The sequence below is a fragment of the Suricata suricatta genome, chromosome 2 (genome assembly GCF_006229205.1).
Source record: "Suricata suricatta isolate VVHF042 chromosome 2, meerkat_22Aug2017_6uvM2_HiC, whole genome shotgun sequence".
Taxonomy (NCBI): domain Eukaryota; kingdom Metazoa; phylum Chordata; class Mammalia; order Carnivora; family Herpestidae; genus Suricata; species Suricata suricatta.
Genome location: NC_043701.1, coordinates 32536711 through 32554597, shown reverse-complemented (window position 1 = coordinate 32554597; position 17887 = coordinate 32536711). Strand labels below are relative to the sequence as shown.

Genomic DNA, 17887 nt, shown 5'->3' with positions numbered 1-17887 from the left:
ATATAGAATATAGAGTGAGCAAGAAACCATATTGCATGGGACTTAAGTCAGTGAAGTTGAGCCAGTGGCTTAGGATTTATGTTCCCACTTTGCCACTCAGAGTAGTGTGACCTGGTCTAATGACACAAGCTCAAAAGCCCAGGTTCTTCATCTCTAGGATGTGGGTAATCATAGCACCTCTCAGAACCATGAGAATTAAATGAGACCAGCCTGTAAAGTATTTTGCATAGAACCCTACTCTCAGAAATTGATAGCTTAAAACACACTAATCAGATGACCTGACTACATAGCTAATTATGTCAGCAGTGTGGTACTGGGTAGTTGACAACACACTTCACCGTGTAGTATCTCACACTTTAATTTCAATTCTTACTTGAGGAAACGGAGTCTTCTAGCAAGGGCTTTCCCCTGATTCTCACAGCCTATTTGAAAGGTCTGATGTGAACTGAGGACTTTTAACCACACAAAGTCCAGCTCTCACTGTCCCACAGCTGTTTCATAAATGAAGAGGCAGTCTCTTCAGGTGATTGTCCTGCCATCTTAAGGAAAATAATAGTGATGGAGGGAGTGCCAGCTTCAAATAGTTCAGTATAGCTTATTCCAAGCAAATGAAGTTCTGCATTCCTTTAAAGTCTGTGTTGTTTGGATAATTTTGCATCTATCATGCTTCCAGAAATGTGTTCTTTAACATTAGAAAGTTAAATGCAGGGTTTTTTCAAAAGTTACATATTTTCAATTGATTGAAACAATCAAATGTGGAAGTTGCTATTGATGTTAAGCTATCCTCTGTCTACAGTAGATAATTGTGTCTTACTATAGGTATGTCAACATCGCTCTAATTCAGAGATAATCTGCTGTACAACTCCTTCACTGCAACAGCTGAATCTGCAACTCCCTCTGAAAACCAAAGCCTTTTTCATGTTAGATGGGATACATTCCAAATACTTTGATCTCATATATGTACATAATCCTGTGTTTAAGCCTTTTGAAAAGCCAGTGTTGATCTCAATAGGCAATGAAAATGTACTGGAAATTAAGGTAAGAAATGCTTAAAGATGTTTTCTTAAATCATCAACTTGAATTTAATTGACTTCATAGCTATAAGAATAGAATTTTTGTACTCATCATTATCTTATACTACATCAGCAAATATCTAAGCTCTGAAAAACAAATCTTGTTGGCATTAAGACTAAAAGGTAAGTATAATCATGAACTGCTTTTTAATAAAGCATTTAAAAATTCTTTCTTGTGTGTGTATTAAAAACTAGCAAGTGTGAGACACAATCTATTAAATAGGCTGCCTGTAATGCATTATCTTGTGATGTTATACATTTCTCTGGACACCTAAATGTGCTCATTATAAGATAAAAGGTAAGAGCCATGAAAGTAAAGGGATCAGTTGTAGTTCTGTACTTCCTTATAATCCTGGGAATTTTGTACCTGGGTACAAAATCATCTCTAGGCTGATTTCTAAATGAGCTGGATTTCCTCTACCTTAGGAATATATTAGACTCTAAATGTAATTTAATTGGAGAATAACAGATTGTTTTTTCTAACCCAGCCTGTTGCAAAGAGCACTAATCCCCAGAGAGGTTAAGTGGTTTGACAGGTGATGGAACAGTAGCAAAACAAAGACTAGAGTACAGCCCTCTTATGTCACTTCAGTCATTTTTACTTCAAGTAGTAATAAAATGGGCAAAATGATCAAGACTTTATCAGTAGCCCCAGTCACTAGAAACAGTAAAATATTTACCCTTCAGCATGTTGTTTTAGACATCCAGACATTTTTCCCTGAAAGATAGCCTGAATGCAAATATGAACAAACACAAAGTAATAGAATAGTTCTCGTTTAGATGTAATATAAGTTACTGTAGATCATCTCTATCCAAGTAATAATGTATTTCTACCGAAATTTTTCTGCTTTTTCAACAAGATTTTATCTACAGCTGAATTCATGCACACGTTTGTAGTCACATAAGTTTACTAACCTCAGATTGTGTTTTGTACAATAATTAAGCAAGCCCAGCATGAAATTAAATGGAAGCCTGCTTCAGTGAACAGCATGTTTACCACAGCAAAGTTCTTTCATCTGCTTCTGTAATTAGTTTTCGAAAAGCAGAAAGAGCTTTTATCACTTCTTTTTTTTTCAATAAAATTAATCTAGTGTGACCTTTTGCTTTCAACAATTACTGTGTTTGCCATTTGAAAGATTCCATTTGGTTTTTCTTAATGAAAACAAAGGTTTATTTGCAAATATTTTTACACCCAGATAAACTCTATTTTTCTGTTCCTGTATCTCTGATGGAAGTATTAGAGATGAATGGTTCTTTATCTGCCCTTCCAAGCAGGGTCCTATATGGAAAGAGAAAACTTATTTTTCTGTAAATTAAATACCCATTATTCAATGTCCTACAAAATTTTGGACCTAAAAAAACATGATTTGACATCATCCTCAGCCTTTCAGTGCTATTCCCAACATGGCCCAAGGGGTCTCTGCAAATAGATACAAAACACTTTCTTTCTTTGCTTACATACAGAATGATTCTCTAACAAGGCTATAGCATCTGTCCTGTCACAGCGTGGTTGTTTGGGGGGAAACGGGACAGTTAGAAGGGATTATTTGGGTATCATCATTCAGTCTTCTTCCATACTCCATCTTAAATCTAAGATGTAAGATTTGTGTACAGCTGTTTAACCCTTTATCAGTTTCTAAAGTTAATCACATTAAAACCTCTGCCTCTCTTAGGACAGAAACAAAGGAAAGCAAAGCATGAGAAAAGAAAGAAAAGGCTCTTCTGGACATGTAGTGGACTATTTCTATCAAAAGAAAGGATACCATTTTATTTCATGTTGTGCTTGTTCTGTTACCATTCAAAACATAAGTGTAAAGTAGATTCATACTCCATCAGTGAAAGCTATGGAGAGAATTATGTGTTTAGAGAGAAATTTGCTCCTTATTGCCAGGGAGAGTTCATGCTCCTCAGGCAGCCATGCATGCAAGAATTCCTTGCTAAAAAGAGATTGTGAGTCTCCAGCCCTACTTGTGGGAACTGCCTCAGTCAGCAGTTGGCCAAATGAGTACACCATGACCAAGAGGGTCAGCCAAGTGTGGATCAATAGAATGTAAGAGAGACCACGGATCAATCACTTCTCAGAATGAACCAGAAATCCCATCGATGTGGGAGGTAGTTTATGGCCAAGGTTTCAAGTTAGCCAGGACCAGTTGTGGGCAGTGGTCATCAAAAATAGACCTCTCCTTTGGAATACACACCAGGGCACAACATTTATGTCAACTGTAACTCACAAATTTAGTGATAGATTAGTTAATATATTGCTTTGACATAGGAGGTTTAGAGGTCCAGTGGCAATTATCTCTATTTATAGATAAGTAAACACAGATTTAGAAGATTAGGTAATTTGTTGTGGGCCACCTAGGGAGCAAATAGCAGAACTAGGACTCACACTCAAATCTCATGATTCCAAATTTCATCTTTCCACTAGATTACAATGCTTTTCATATCAACTTTCATTTAATGTATACCATGTATACCAAAAACCTTTCATAATGGAGAAACTTTTCTATCATATGGTATGTTGATATCAATACAGTTTCTTAGATGAAATAACCCTAAACACAATAAACAGAATTGATTTTTGGATATTTGTAAATAAATTCTATATTTTCTGTAATTATTATATGACTTTTTGTGCAAAAGCATATTTTATGGAAAGTCAAGAAGCATAGTTCATAATGGTAGAACAAAGACTACCTGATAATGACCTGGGGATTTATGTTGTTTTGGAGCAGATTGATATATATAGTCACAGGAATGTTTCAGAAGTCCAGTCGGGAGATGTCAGCTAAAACAGGAAAAGGAGGACAGGAGGATCAGTGGTTTTCCAGTGCCGCAACTAGCCAGTGAAGAAACCATTTTAATTTTGGTTCATGTAGTGTTTCCCAAATGACCAGGGATCTTCTTCTGCAAATGTCTATTAATATCCTGTAGAACTCAGTTTTGAAGCCTTCTATCAAGGTTTTTTGGCTTGGTCCCTAAGCTGAGGGACTCCTGTGCTCTGGATGAAGTGTAAATCTCCCCCTTCCTGCCCCATCTCCCCCAATTCACTGATTTTCTCTTGCCAACCTCCCTGGACCGTTGCCTCTTGGTTCTGCTACCAGCCTGCACCTCACTGCTTTAGCTGTCTTTCCCAGACTCAATCCTGTGACCACCTGGATGTATGAAATCTTCTGAGATCCCTCCTGCTACAATGCTATTTTTCAAATTTTACATAAAGCTGCTCCCATCTGTTGTGTTCTGTAACCAGCTCAGACATGGATCCTCAGGTCTGAATCCTAGACAGGAACACTGTGTCACACCTGGCCAGAGTTGAAGAGGAAAGGAATAAGGAACATCTACTACAACACATTGGGAGTAATTAGTTTTCCTTTAGAAATGTATTTATTTTAACATTACAGTGAAAAGGAAAAACTCTTGTTCATCTTATATTCTCAGTAACTAGACATGTGTCTAACGCATAGCAGATGACAAGTAGAATTTGTATCAAATGGAATTGATTTGCTTCATAACCAAGTCCCTTCTCAAGCCTTAATTCTCTATGTGCAAAGCTAGAATGACAATAACACCTACCTCAGTGGGGCTGTTTTTACAAGATAAAATGAGATAATTATAATTCTAAATTGCTCTATGTGTGTAGGGAATTAAAACCAGAAAGTTTTTTCGGTGCTGCTTTATTTAAAAGAGCATATTACCATTTTAATGACTGAAGACCTGTGCCAAATTTATAAATATGTTCTATTTCATAATAGTTAATATTTAATAAAAATAAATAATAAAAGTTATAAACATATTCATTTTTCCCATAACTCCATAAAGCTATGTTTATTTTAAATGACAAAAAGTACCCTATACCTATGTTTTTTTCTGACTCAGGCCCATCTGCACAGAGTAGTGGACTGCCAGTATCACTTTTCTTGGGTTGTAGACTTTTAAAACAATTACGCATACAAAGCTGATAGTAATTACTTGTATGTCACTATTTATTATATGTTCCTTACTAGGCACAAATGAAAAGGGGTTCAGTGTTCAGCTGAGTGGACTGTTTTTGTTTTAGAGAAACCTGTGTGCAACATCCAAGGAGACCCTGTGCCTAAAAGGAGCATTCAGAGTACAAATGCAGTGTGTTCATCCCTTCCCCCAGCCTTCATTATTATCTAAGCAAGCAAGACACATTTTAGTCATTCCCTCATAAATCAAACCCTTCGGCTCTTTAATCTCTTTTCTTTGTCATTCCCTGAATTCCCTCCAATACGTGAGTGAATGCCATACCCCTCCTCAGACCTAACCAACAAGTTGTCATTTGAAGCCCCAAAGTGACCTATTAGATTTATGTGCTTTTATGTTGAATTGCCCTGTTTGGCTGACCTGGTTCAACGGCATATACATATACTGCCTCTAGAAATATCTAGAATATAGAAGCATACAGTTTGTCTCCATCCTATTTTATCTTAGAATCCAGATTCATGTTAGAAAACAGTATTTCCTTCCAACTCCTTTTCCCAGAATGATTTCTGGCCTACCAGTCTATTGAGATCCATGCAAGACAATATATATATAAAAGCAGTTTGCCAAGTATTAAAGATCACACAACACAAAGTAGCAGCATCATAGTTATTACTGGCTCCCCTTTGTCCATGTTTTGATATATCTCTTTTTAACTTTTTAATAAATATCTGTACTCATCAAGTCTTGATATGAGAAGCTGTACCTATATTTTCACTACTTTCCCAAGGCTAATAATTGGTTTTTGCAACAAAATGTTGAATTTTTTTTAATGCTTTCAGTCAACTAAATATGTCAAGTTGCATATATTTTTTAAATCCCTATGTAACTATAATTGATCAAAATAAGGTAATCATGCTCTCAAATCATAAGGAGGATCATATGGCATCTCACAGGACTTTCTGTAAAAATGAATTTATTTATGTATAGGATTCAGAATTTATGTGCAGGGAGGATGAAAAGAAATTGCCCAACTCAAACACAAAAAGAGAATATTAACATAGATCAATTAAATTAGAATCTCTGGAGATGGGACCCTGGCATCAGCATTTTGTAAAGCTCTCAACCTGATTCTCAAAGTAAAGACAAGGTTCAGTCTCACTGCATGAGACAGTGTTAGCACAACCGAATCTCTAAATTACTTCCTTTCTGCTAACCATTGATACCCAGTAAAGACTTTAATAAGGTGAATTTGGTTAAGACATCATTGGATAGAAGGGTGTGAAATGAGAAATCTCTCCTTTGCTCTAAAATCCAGTTTGATGGAAAAGCTGTAGGGGCTCAGTCCATAGGGTATGTGACTCTTGATCTTGGGGTTGCAAGTTTGAGGCCTACATTGGGTGTAGAGATTGCTTAAAAAATAAAATCTTAAAAAAGAAAAAAGCTATATGATTTGAATCCTAATTAGTGCCCCAAATGGTCATGCTCTGGCAACTATCCAAATTCCCATGAAAAAGAGTATCATAAAATCATGTGCCTTGCCAAACAACATGGCCTATGTTTGCAGTAAATTTATGTTCTTTCCCAATTGTTAGCATTCCTACAAAACTGTGAAGTGTTAACAGCCTCCTTTTTTCTCTTTCAGGGAAATGATATTGACCCCGAAGCAGTTAAAGGTGAAGTGTTAAAAGTTGGAAATAAAAGCTGTGAGACTATCTACTCAGATTCTAAAGCCGTTTTATGCAAGGTCCCCAGTGACCTGCTGAAATTGAACAACGAGCTAAATATAGAGGTGGGATTCCTGCATTCGTCTCATGATGTAAATAAAGATGCCAGTGTAATTATGTGCATGCTTAAAATAAGTCATTAAAGCTCATTTGTGTGTTGGCTTTAACTCATCAGCTCAGCCTTGATTCTTAGTTGTTGTTTTAGAATTAGTAGAGTTTTTGATGCACTGTCTCCTTCCCAGGCTTCAGCAGGTGGATCTCAAAAGTCCTGCCTAGCCATAGCCCTTCTCCATAATGCCCCACTTTTGCCAAAATTTGTTGTACCTCTCAGGAAGAATAAGGCCACATCCCAGAGTGCCGTACCCCCACTTCTTAGCACCAGGAGGCAAGAGCCAACATACAGCTACTCTCCACAGTGATCTAAAATGCATGGACAAAGTAAAATAGGAAATAAACTAACTTCTTTCATGTTGCACCATACAACTCACACATTTAAAGTATACAGTTTAGTGGTTTGGGGGTGTATTACATTATTAATTTTTTAAATTGTGGCAACATTCATGTATCATTTTCAGTATTTTTTAGTGTACAATTCATGGCATTAATTACATTCACAATATCATGCAACCATCACCACTGTCTAATTCCAAAACTTTTCTGCTACCCCACATGGAAACTCTAGACCCATTCATTAAGCTGTACCATCATTCTCCCTCATCTTCTTCAGCCCTGGTAATCTCAAATCTATTTTCTGTCTTTATGAATTTGTCTATACATGGAATCATACAGTATTTGCTCTTTTGTGACAGGTTTATTTTATTTAGCGTGTTTTCACAATTCATCCATGTTATAGTATGTGTCAGAACGTCATTACTTTTTAAGTTTGAATATTCCATTGTAGAGATATATCACATTTGATTTATCTAAGAATGAATGATTTTTAAAGAGTTCCTGAAGTCTTCTAAAAAGTTATGAACTGGTCAGGGGGAAAGTTATGAAATGGGAAAGTACCAAAAAAATTAGAAATTTTAAAGCTGAATCATGATATCAGAGTTTGAAATTAAAAAGAAACATAAATTCTAAAAATCATACCATGTTAGAGGCAGAAGGATCCTCAAAGATTTCTTCAGTGTGTCAAAACTGAAATAAAAATATTATACAACTTTATTATTCCATATGATTAATTACCTCTTAGGGGAGTCTTCTCTGCCTTCTACCCAAACCTTCAGGACAGAATCAATATCCTGTTGTCTCTGTTTCTTACTGTTTATTCATATTTCCAAGGTACATTTCACATTAAATTACCACTTATTTATGTGTTTGTTTCCCTTTCTGTAATTCAGTTCCTCAAGATAAAACTCTGTTTTTTATTTATCTTTTTGTCCCTGATATCTAGTTATAAGTATAAACAGCTAAGTCATGTAAGTAATTTAGGAATCAGTATCCCCTAATTATTTGAACACTGAAATAGAATTGAGGAATATCTTACTGCTCTGAAGGCAACCTCTAGAACACTAATAACCAAGTGGTGCTTTGGGTCCAAGGAGACTGTGATTCAACCTGTGTAGTATATTTTGTATTTATCATGACTAAATTCTCACTTTTCTGTCTTTGTCATTTTAGTGGAAGCAAGCAGTTTCTTCAACCATCCTTGGAAAAGTAATAGTTCAACCAGATCAGAATTTCACAGGATTAATTGGTGGTGTTATCTCAATATCAATAATACTCTTACTATTACTTGGGCTTTTCCTGTGGCTGAAAAAGAGAAAGCAAATTAAAGGTGCATTTTTGTTGTTATTACTATTTGCTTTAAGAGGTTACCTGAACTATTTAGTCATTACTGTTTAAAATTGCTATGATTCATGTGTGTTGTCTTACGTACAGTCCACAAAACCCATAAGTGCTAGTCACTGAGTCAAGGTCTACTGGGACCCATAGCAAAATCTTTAACAAGCTCTTTCTCTCTCTCTCTGTTTTAAGATCTGGGCAGTGAATTAGTTCGCTATGATGCAAGAGTACACACTCCTCATTTGGATAGGCTTGTAAGTGCCCGAAGTGTAAGCCCAACTACAGAAATGGTTTCAAATGAATCTGTAGACTACCGAGCTACTTTTCCAGAAGGTATATTTCAGTTTGTCATTCTAAGAAATACCTATACATATACCTCAGTGGGTTATGGCATTGTTGTTTATTTTTGGTTTTGGTTTTTTGGTTTTGCCTTTATAGTTTTACAAAAACAAGAAAGAAGGATTTACATCTTCTTTGGCCAGAGAATTAAGTGTAATTTGACACAGAATTATGTGGCTCTTATTTTTAAATGAGTCTTTAAGCTTTCTTTTCACAAAAAGGTTAATTTTAAAGTCATTTGAGCAAAGGTAAGATCTTTATCATCTGAGTTAAACGTGAAAAAATTATGAAACTTTCTTTAACAATCCAGGAAGAGTTAAGATACAGACTTCTATTCATCTAAGTGGGCACTGATGCATTTTTTTCTGTTAATCCTAACACATTTAAATTATACCTCTCATATTCCTTTAAAAGATTCTCAGTGAGCTGTTAGTACACAGCCTTTTTCCCACCAATATTCCAGGACTTGGATGTATTCTGAGTCTTATCCAATAAAAACCTTCAATTATGCTATTTAAAAAGGAGTAGTTAGTGCCATCTGCTTTGTAAAACACTAGGCCTAATAATGGTTAGGTTAACCAGAGAATTTCACATTGTTTTATTTAAAATCTCCTGGTAAAAGCAAAATGCCTGTATTGTATCTGCTTCATTATCTTTAGAAGTTACAGGACGTGAGTCAAGTACAGCACTTCCCTGGTTGAATATTTACCATTGGACAAATAAAATGAGTCACAGATGGTTGAGAATCCTGGAAAACTAGAAATTGCTCATCAAAACAAGTGTAAGAGCATTGAGGCACTTAACATTTTAGCTTTTTCAACACTCACTGCCTCTTATTTTTTGAAGCTTATATTAGTTCTATAGAGATACATGTAAATATTGTCTTTGCCCACATGACTCTATTTGCCTTTGAAAATCCATGCCCTTAATAACACGAACAAATCAAACCCAGTTTATATCTTTGAAATTTATATCTATTAGTATTTTATATTCACACTTACGAGCTCTAATCTGAGATCATTAAAATTCACAAGTAATTTTTTTAAATTATTTAATGTTCCTTCAACTTCATTACTGAACACACCTCTCTCATCATTACCAAGAGGCTTGTCTTTCATCTTCTTTCCTACATTGAACCTGAACCTTCATTGAACCTGGAAAAGTAAAATAGACAAAAGAAGGTCATCCAGAGAGAAGAAGGAGGAAACGCACAGCCAGCACCTAATGAAGAGGCAGCTATACAGCTTTTCTCTCTGTATCTGGTGGAGACAGCCTCCTCATCAGTCTTCCATGCAGACCAGAATTCTCGGTGGCATTACAGTAGAACCACACATTATGGTTTAAATTGGTTTTTGAGCATGTTTGAGCTTAGCCTAAGGGCTAGTAAAATTTCTAGACCAGAGGACTTTTTTCGTATATCTCACCAAGGATTTCCCTCAGTCTCTGCACCCCTGAGAATTTAGAACTCTGATCTCCAGATGCAGAGGTTTGAGAAGTGAAGGTGAAAGAACTGAGCTCAGAGAAGCTCATTTGTATTACCCCTTGGGGAAGTTTTGGAGAAGCCAACTCTAGGGTTAAAGGAACCAGGCACCCAACTAGGCTCCCTTCTTCCCTCACCCATTCAACATCCAGGTACTCACGTGATGTTCTGCTTCCGTTCTTCAAGGCTGCATCTGTCTTATTTCCAGCCAATCCCTATAACTAGAGGTAGTCCCCAAAGCTTTTGTAGAACCACTATGGAGATTTACTGCTTTAGTCAAATTGATGATTAACTGTGCATTATGGAAAATACTAAAAATGCTTAAACAGGGTTAGGAATAGATTACCATCAACTTTCTTTTTATGCCCCTCTCTCAAGTTCTGATTTTCCTGGTCATTTGCATGCTCTCTCTTTCTCTCTCTCAAGAATAAACATTAAAAAAAATAATGTAGCATATTAAAAAAATAAACCTCAAGCATGGCCTTTTGCTATATATAAAAAGAGAAATGTCTAAGGAAATGAAGAAGATAAACAAGGTTTCAAAGTTAATGTTTAGTTTAAAAGAAAATTTACAAACATTGTTTTACAGCTCTTGTATATATAAGCCAGTATCTTTTCCCACCCTATCATTTTTATTAAACCAATTCCTTTGTCAAGGCTCTTTCTAGCCTCATTCAACAACTAAACTACCATTCCTTAAATTATGAAATCCATACTTCATTATTAATTTGTTACCCCTATTGTAGTCTCCATTAAGTGAGGTTTTGCTATTGTTGTCTAATAATTTTGCTTTGTCTTGCAGACCAGTTTCCTAACTCATCTCAGAATGGATCATGCAGACAAGTACAGTATCCTCTGACGGACCTGTCCCCCATGCTTACTAGTGGAGACTCTGATATATCCAGTCCATTACTGCAAAATACTGTCCACATCGACCTCAGTGCTCTAAATCCAGAGCTGGTCCAAGCAGTCCAGCACGTAGTGATTGGGCCAAGTAGCCTGATTGTGCATTTCAATGAAGTCATAGGAAGAGGTAAGTATTTCCACTCAGCTTTCTGTTAAATACAATTTTCCAGTAAGTATTTTATCTTCTCCCTTTGCAGATTAGGAGCTTAGACAATGGTGAAAGCAACTGACAGGGAAGTGATAACAAGTGCACTTGATATCTGTTCTGCAGAAATACAGCCCTACAAATCATATCCATGGGGATTTGCCCCTGTGCAAGGAGGCAATTTGATAATTTTCTAAACATATTAAAAATAAATCACATCCTTTCCTCGCCATTATCATAGTGGCATTACAGTTTCTTGGATGGTGCAGTTTATTTCTTTATAAAAATCATTAAGTTCTAATATTTTTCCTCATATCTTTCTCTAGTCTTTCTTTGCCCAGACAATGGTGACTAACTCTACAAAGTCTTGGCGTATGGCAGTTTGTACTGCTGGACAGCATCAAAAGATGGAATTTATAGCCTTACCCTGATCTGAAGCAACATATATCATCTCTACAATGCACTCCAATTTCTTTATACAAAGAGGATGAATATTTGTAATAAGCCAGCCAGAGCAGGAATAACAGCTTGCATACATAGTGTTTGAGGAATTATTTAGCAGGAAAAGAAAGCAACCAGGAGCCAGGAAATGAACCACACTCTTCTCTTTTTTACTAAAAAGCTTTTGCCATTAATACTGAATGGCCTTTTATTCTGTATGTGTGGCAAGAGGTAGGCAGGCATCCACCAGCATGATGCAGAAGAAGTTGATGGGATAATTTGCCTGTATCAACACATGACTTGTCTCGTTTTCCTCTATCACACATTCCAGATTTTAATCCTTAGCATGTTCTCCCTTCCCTAAAAGTAGCTTCACTATCAAGAACCCGTTTTACATCAGAGTAATATTTAGTTCTATTACTGGCCTATAAATTTGAGAAACTGCACCAGTTTAGAGTATGCAGCCTCTCACCATTTATATTCTAATTTTATACATTGCAAATTAGGATTGTTAGTTTTTGTTATGGCAGTTATTTCTCTTAGGAAGAGGTAAACATTATGATTCTATAAATATTAACTATTATTTATTTATACATTTTTTCCCAGTAAAATTTGAGCCCTCAAGAGCATAGTTTTATTTTATTCATCTTTACATTATGAGAGGGTAAGCTGATGCTAGACACTCACATACTAGGAACTCAGGGAATCTTGGCTGGCTGGCTGGATGAATTAATTAATGAGGGCCTTCCACAGCTATCAGACATTTGGCACCTCAGGGGAAAATTACTGCCACTGGATGAAAGGCTACCATTGGAAAGTGATGTGGCTAAACCAGAGAGAACTAGATGAAATGACTCAGAGTGAATTTGCTTCATTTGGGCAGTTGCCTTTCAGTTTCTGCCAACCTGGATTACGTATTAACCGGTGACTAATGGAGGAAATCTTTATTCTATAATGCTAATCTTATTTCTAATGGTAACATTTTTATTTCCGTTTAGTTTACTGGAATATAGGGAGCTGATTTTATTGCATTTCTTCATGTGATAAAACTTTCTTTTCATATTTAAAAGATATTATTTGATCCTTAAAAATAATAAATTTCTTTTATGAGGCAGATGTTACTCCTCTGTTTAGTGGTTCCACTGTAGTTGAATATTTTGCTATATTAGCCTTTAATAACAGTTATAGAACCCAGCTTTTTAAAAAATAATCCTATAGCTTATATCTTAGAGTGAAGTACATTACATCTACATATTTTACAGACACACACACAATGGTACTAATTAAAAGTGTAAGAAACAATGCACTTTTTTGCCATGTGGAAAAAAAGAAGGAAATGAAGATAATGAAGGGCTTCACAAGTGATATTGCATAGTGATACATAACGCAGCACTAACCAAATTCCTTCTCTCATGTAGGACATTTTGGGTGTGTTTACCATGGGACTTTGTTGGACAGTGATGACAAGAAGATTCATTGTGCTGTGAAATCCTTGAATAGTGAGTGATACTTGAACAGTGGAGTGCACCTCCATGCTTTGCTAACTAATAAATAGTTCATAATAAAATGTTGATTTAGACTTTCCTTTGTGGATCGTTTCTCGGCCTTTTGGCTAAAATTTAGTGTAGACTTTCCTTTGTGGAAGAATCAGCTACTGCTGGAATTAGGGATCTAATCCTGAACATTTGTTTGGTCTAAATTCTTTTTGAAATATTTCCTTAGAAATTATTTCTCAGAGCCCTCATACATAGGAGTATAGGAGAAATGAGGTCTTGGATTAACTAAGTGTCATTTAGCAATGTTTGGCTTATAATATTTGTTTTATGGAAACTATTGGAAGCATGTTGGCACATACAATAGTAATGACTCATTTTACCCAGAGGAATTATTATAATTATTTTTTAACCACAACTTTTATTAAAAAGATTTAAAATTTATATAAGACAAACAGAAAACTATGCCAGCAGAAAATTGAAAAATTGTAAGTGTGGCAGTATCTCACTTATCTGCATTTTGGGGGAAATGAGGTATTCTATATAAATGAACTTCCTAAACAAGTGATACTTACCTCCTTTTAATACTAGAATTTTTTTTTAATTTTAGATGTTATTAAGAAAATCTTTTCTTAATGGAATGTATGCTCTGTCTAAGAAACAAAGAAGCTTCTAGACATTAACTAAGATTATTGATGACCTGGAGCCATAATTTAAGCATAAATTACTCTCTTGTACAACTCAATGTACCCCTCGTACTAGAGTTTTCCTGGCTTCACTTTTGCTGACAGGTCTCACATGTCAAGTCAGTGTGCTTGCCTTTTTGACCCATATTTCTAAACTTCTAAATTAAAGGGACAGTTTATATGAAACCTAACTACAGACTGTAATGGATTAAGTATGATTGTCAATAATATCTGCCTCACAAGAGAGGACACTGCTCATTGTACTCAGAACATTCCTAACAGCAAGAAATCCTTCTCCATCCCTGGTGTGCGTTAATCTCTATTCCATCCACATGGAAACATCTCAGAATACATTGCGTTGTAAAAGAGTATCATCACTGACACTGATACTAGTCAGGTTAATAAATCAAAGGTCATTAACCTTTCATCAGTGCTGACTAGTGTAGGACCCTCAGGATCTCTGGAAATGAATAGAAACTATTACACCAGAAAAGTCTACTTAGAAACCAGATGACAAGATTGGTCTTCAAACCCTCCCAGTCCAGGGATCAGAAAACTATGGCCCAGTGACTGTTTTTATAGATAATTGTCTATGGCTGTTTTGCATTATAATGGCTGAGGTGAGTATTTGCAGTAGAGACCATATGGCCCACAAAGCCAAAAAATACTTACTGTTTGCCCCTTTCTAGTACTTTGCCAACCTCCACCCTGGACAGTCGCTACAGAAGTAGACTGGCCTGCTTCCCTCTCCTTTTTCTGTAAGAGACAAACCGATTGCTAGAGTTTGGGGGTGACTTGAAGGCACACCACAGCATAACATCATTTATTCAAATGTATTATTAAAAAACACTCTGAGGATGAGGTGTCAGGACAGAATTCAGCCCTGTGGTTTTACATTCCCTAACTCTCCCTATCTGAACTTGACTATTTATTGGCCCATAATGAAGTTAATGTCTCTGCTGCTGGATTTCTCAGGAATCACTGACATAGGAGAAGTTTCCCAGTTTCTGACTGAAGGAATCATCATGAAAGATTTTAGTCATCCAAACGTTCTCTCACTCTTGGGAATCTGCCTTCGAAGTGAGGGGTCTCCTCTGGTGGTCCTACCATATATGAAACATGGAGATCTTCGAAATTTCATCAGAAATGAGACTCATGTAAGTACATTACCAAGCTTATTAGCTGGTAAACTAGCTAGAAGCCAACGAGTTTTCCAAAATGTTCCTGTTTTGAAATTTTTTTAAAGCTTTTAAGGAAGCACATGTAAAATGTTTGCACCATTGAGCTATATAGAGGCTGATTCAATTCACTTGCACCTTAAAATCCCCTGTCCTGGTGAGAAGATAGTGGTACCTAGAAGGCTTTCCAGGGGCAATGATTCTTACCTGTCCTGCAAGTTGCCTTGATCTACCATCCCTCTGATCATTCTTGAGTGCCTACTATGTACCAGAAAGAGAAGGCACAAGAGACATAGAGGCAGAATGAGCCTCAGCCCACATGGAGTTTTAACTCTAGAAGAAAAAACACAGAAGAACTTTATATTCTTCAGACTTATCACCCACTGTCCTAACTCAGGACCTTTGTATTTGCTGTTGCATCTGCCTGGAACACTTTCCCCAAAATAGTCACATGTATCACTTCTCATCAACTTCAGCTTTTTGCCCTAATGTCATCTTCAAAATGAGGCGTTCCTGGCCTGTCTGAGTAACGACCTACCCCACCCCCATGTGTCTTGTCTGTTGTCTCCTATCCCCTGCTTTATTTTTCTCCATCATACTTCCAATCATCTGATACACTAGACCTAAGCAGTGTGCTACCGTGGTCATGAGCCGTATGTAAAATGTGGCTAGTCTGAATTGAGATGTACTGTGAATGTAAATGTGCTATAAATCCCAGGTTTTGAATATTTAGTATAAAAACATAAAGGTAAAATATCTCATCATTGTTTATATTGATTACATGTTGAAATGATATTTTGGGTATCTTGGGTTGAGACATATATTATGAAAATCAGTTTTACGTGTTTCTTTCCACTTTTTTAATGTGACTATTAAAACATGATTATATATGTGGTTTGCATTATATTTCTATTGAACAGTGCTATACTAGACAATAAGAAGTACATAATAGGTATATAATACATGTGTATATGGATGTGTGTGCACACGCACACCCACACACGCACACACTCATACCCCATTAGAATGCAAGTTCATGACTGCAGAGATTTCTGTGTATTTTGTTCATTGCTTTAGACTTAACACCTAAAGTGTTAAGTTTGCTGGATGAATGAGTCCAGGATTGCAAAAGAGGTTCTTAGGTTCTTGCAAGTGAGAGTTTTCTTAGTGACATTTATGCCTAAAGCGTGGGCAGGTGGGCAGGCCAGAGTGGGAAGTGGAAGGAGTCCTCAGCACTGAAGTCACAGGTGAGCTCGGTCTTACTGGCTCCTGCAACCAGGCCTCTGGGAGTAAATGGAATAACTTTACCCTTAATCAAAAACAAGACACGTGGGATCAAGTTCTCAAAAGAAATAAGCTCTAGGATGGTAAAGAAATACTTTGTGTTCAGCCAAAAGAATGAAATACTCCCTACCTGTGAATTTTTGCAGGTAAGGTGAATTTACCTTACAAAGTAAAAGCTGCCCTGACAGCTAATTTAACTTGTCATTGTCCAAATGTGTTCATCTGACTGGATGTGCTGGCTTCTCTAGAATAGTATTCCCCCAGCATTTAAGCATGATAGAGATTTCCTATTATCCAGTACCATGGCCTGTATTTATAGTCCCAGGATTCTATATTACAACCACTAACAGATGCGTTCTAAAAAGTAGCCTAAACCACAAGAAACTGGTCTCTCCACATGTTGTGTGCATTAAGAGATCTGCAGCCTTTATTGCAGGGCCCCTGGTGGCTGCCTCTTGAGCCCACAAGCCCCACAGTGGCTGCTGAAGAAGAGATGCGTTGTACCTAAAGGCCAGGTACCAGCAAAGCTACAGCCACTGACATCTGTACGATTTCACATATGTTTTTTTAAGTTTATTTATTTTGAGGGTGGTGAGCAGAGAGAAAGAGAATCCCAAGCAGGGATTGTCAGCACAGAGCCTGATGTGGGGCACAAACTCACAAACCATGAGATCATGACCTAAGCCAAAACCAAGAACTGGACACTTAACTGACTGAGCCACCCAGTCGCCCCTCAGATAGAGTTTTTATAGTTAGTTACTAAAGCATTCCTCTGTCCACCCAATATTGTGGATGGAATTTCTGGAGAATGAGATGTCCTGTTCTCTGTGTGGATCCAAGCCATTATAGTTGCAGGTTGTTCCTTTAATACCAGTAGCAGAGCTTCTAATGTGATTGATATCTCTATGATGTGGGCTTTGGAGCCTAACAGATTAGGTTAAAATCCTAACTCTGCCACTTACCATCTGAGTGGTTTTGAGTGATTTATTTCTCTCTGAACTTCTTATATTAACCATATATTTCTTATTTTTTTATGCTTCAAGTTTCTATTTACATTCTAGTTAACATTTAGTATAATACTAGTTTCAGGTGTAGAATTTAGTGATTCATCACTTAAGTACGACACCCACTGAGCCCATCTTCCCTCCCAATTCCCCTCCAGCAACTCTGTTTGTTCCCTATAGTTGAGTCTCTTACAGTTTGCCTCCCTCTTTTTTTTCTTTTCGTGTTCATATGTTTTGTTTCTTAAATTCCACACGTGATTGAAATCATATGGTATTTGTCTTTTTCTGACTAGCATAACCTACTCTAGCTCCACCCACGTTGTTGCAAATGGTAAGTTTTCATTCTTTCTCATGGCTAATTAATATTTTATTGTACATATATGCCACATCTTCTTTAT

The 17887-nt window shown here is 36.6% G+C and overlaps 1 protein-coding gene across 1 annotated transcript in view; it reads left to right on the top strand.

Annotated features, from left to right (window-relative positions):
* The window catches only part of MET (MET proto-oncogene, receptor tyrosine kinase), a 117837-nt gene that overhangs the window by 84978 nt on the left and 14972 nt on the right, over nt 1–17887 (top strand). The window contains exons 11-17 of the mRNA XM_029955792.1: nt 820–1038; nt 6664–6810; nt 8369–8525; nt 8726–8866; nt 11155–11385; nt 13263–13343; nt 14999–15180. Coding sequence (XP_029811652.1) covers nt 820–1038; nt 6664–6810; nt 8369–8525; nt 8726–8866; nt 11155–11385; nt 13263–13343; nt 14999–15180 — 1158 coding nt within the window. The remainder of the gene's footprint in view (nt 1–819; nt 1039–6663; nt 6811–8368; nt 8526–8725; nt 8867–11154; nt 11386–13262; nt 13344–14998; nt 15181–17887) is intronic.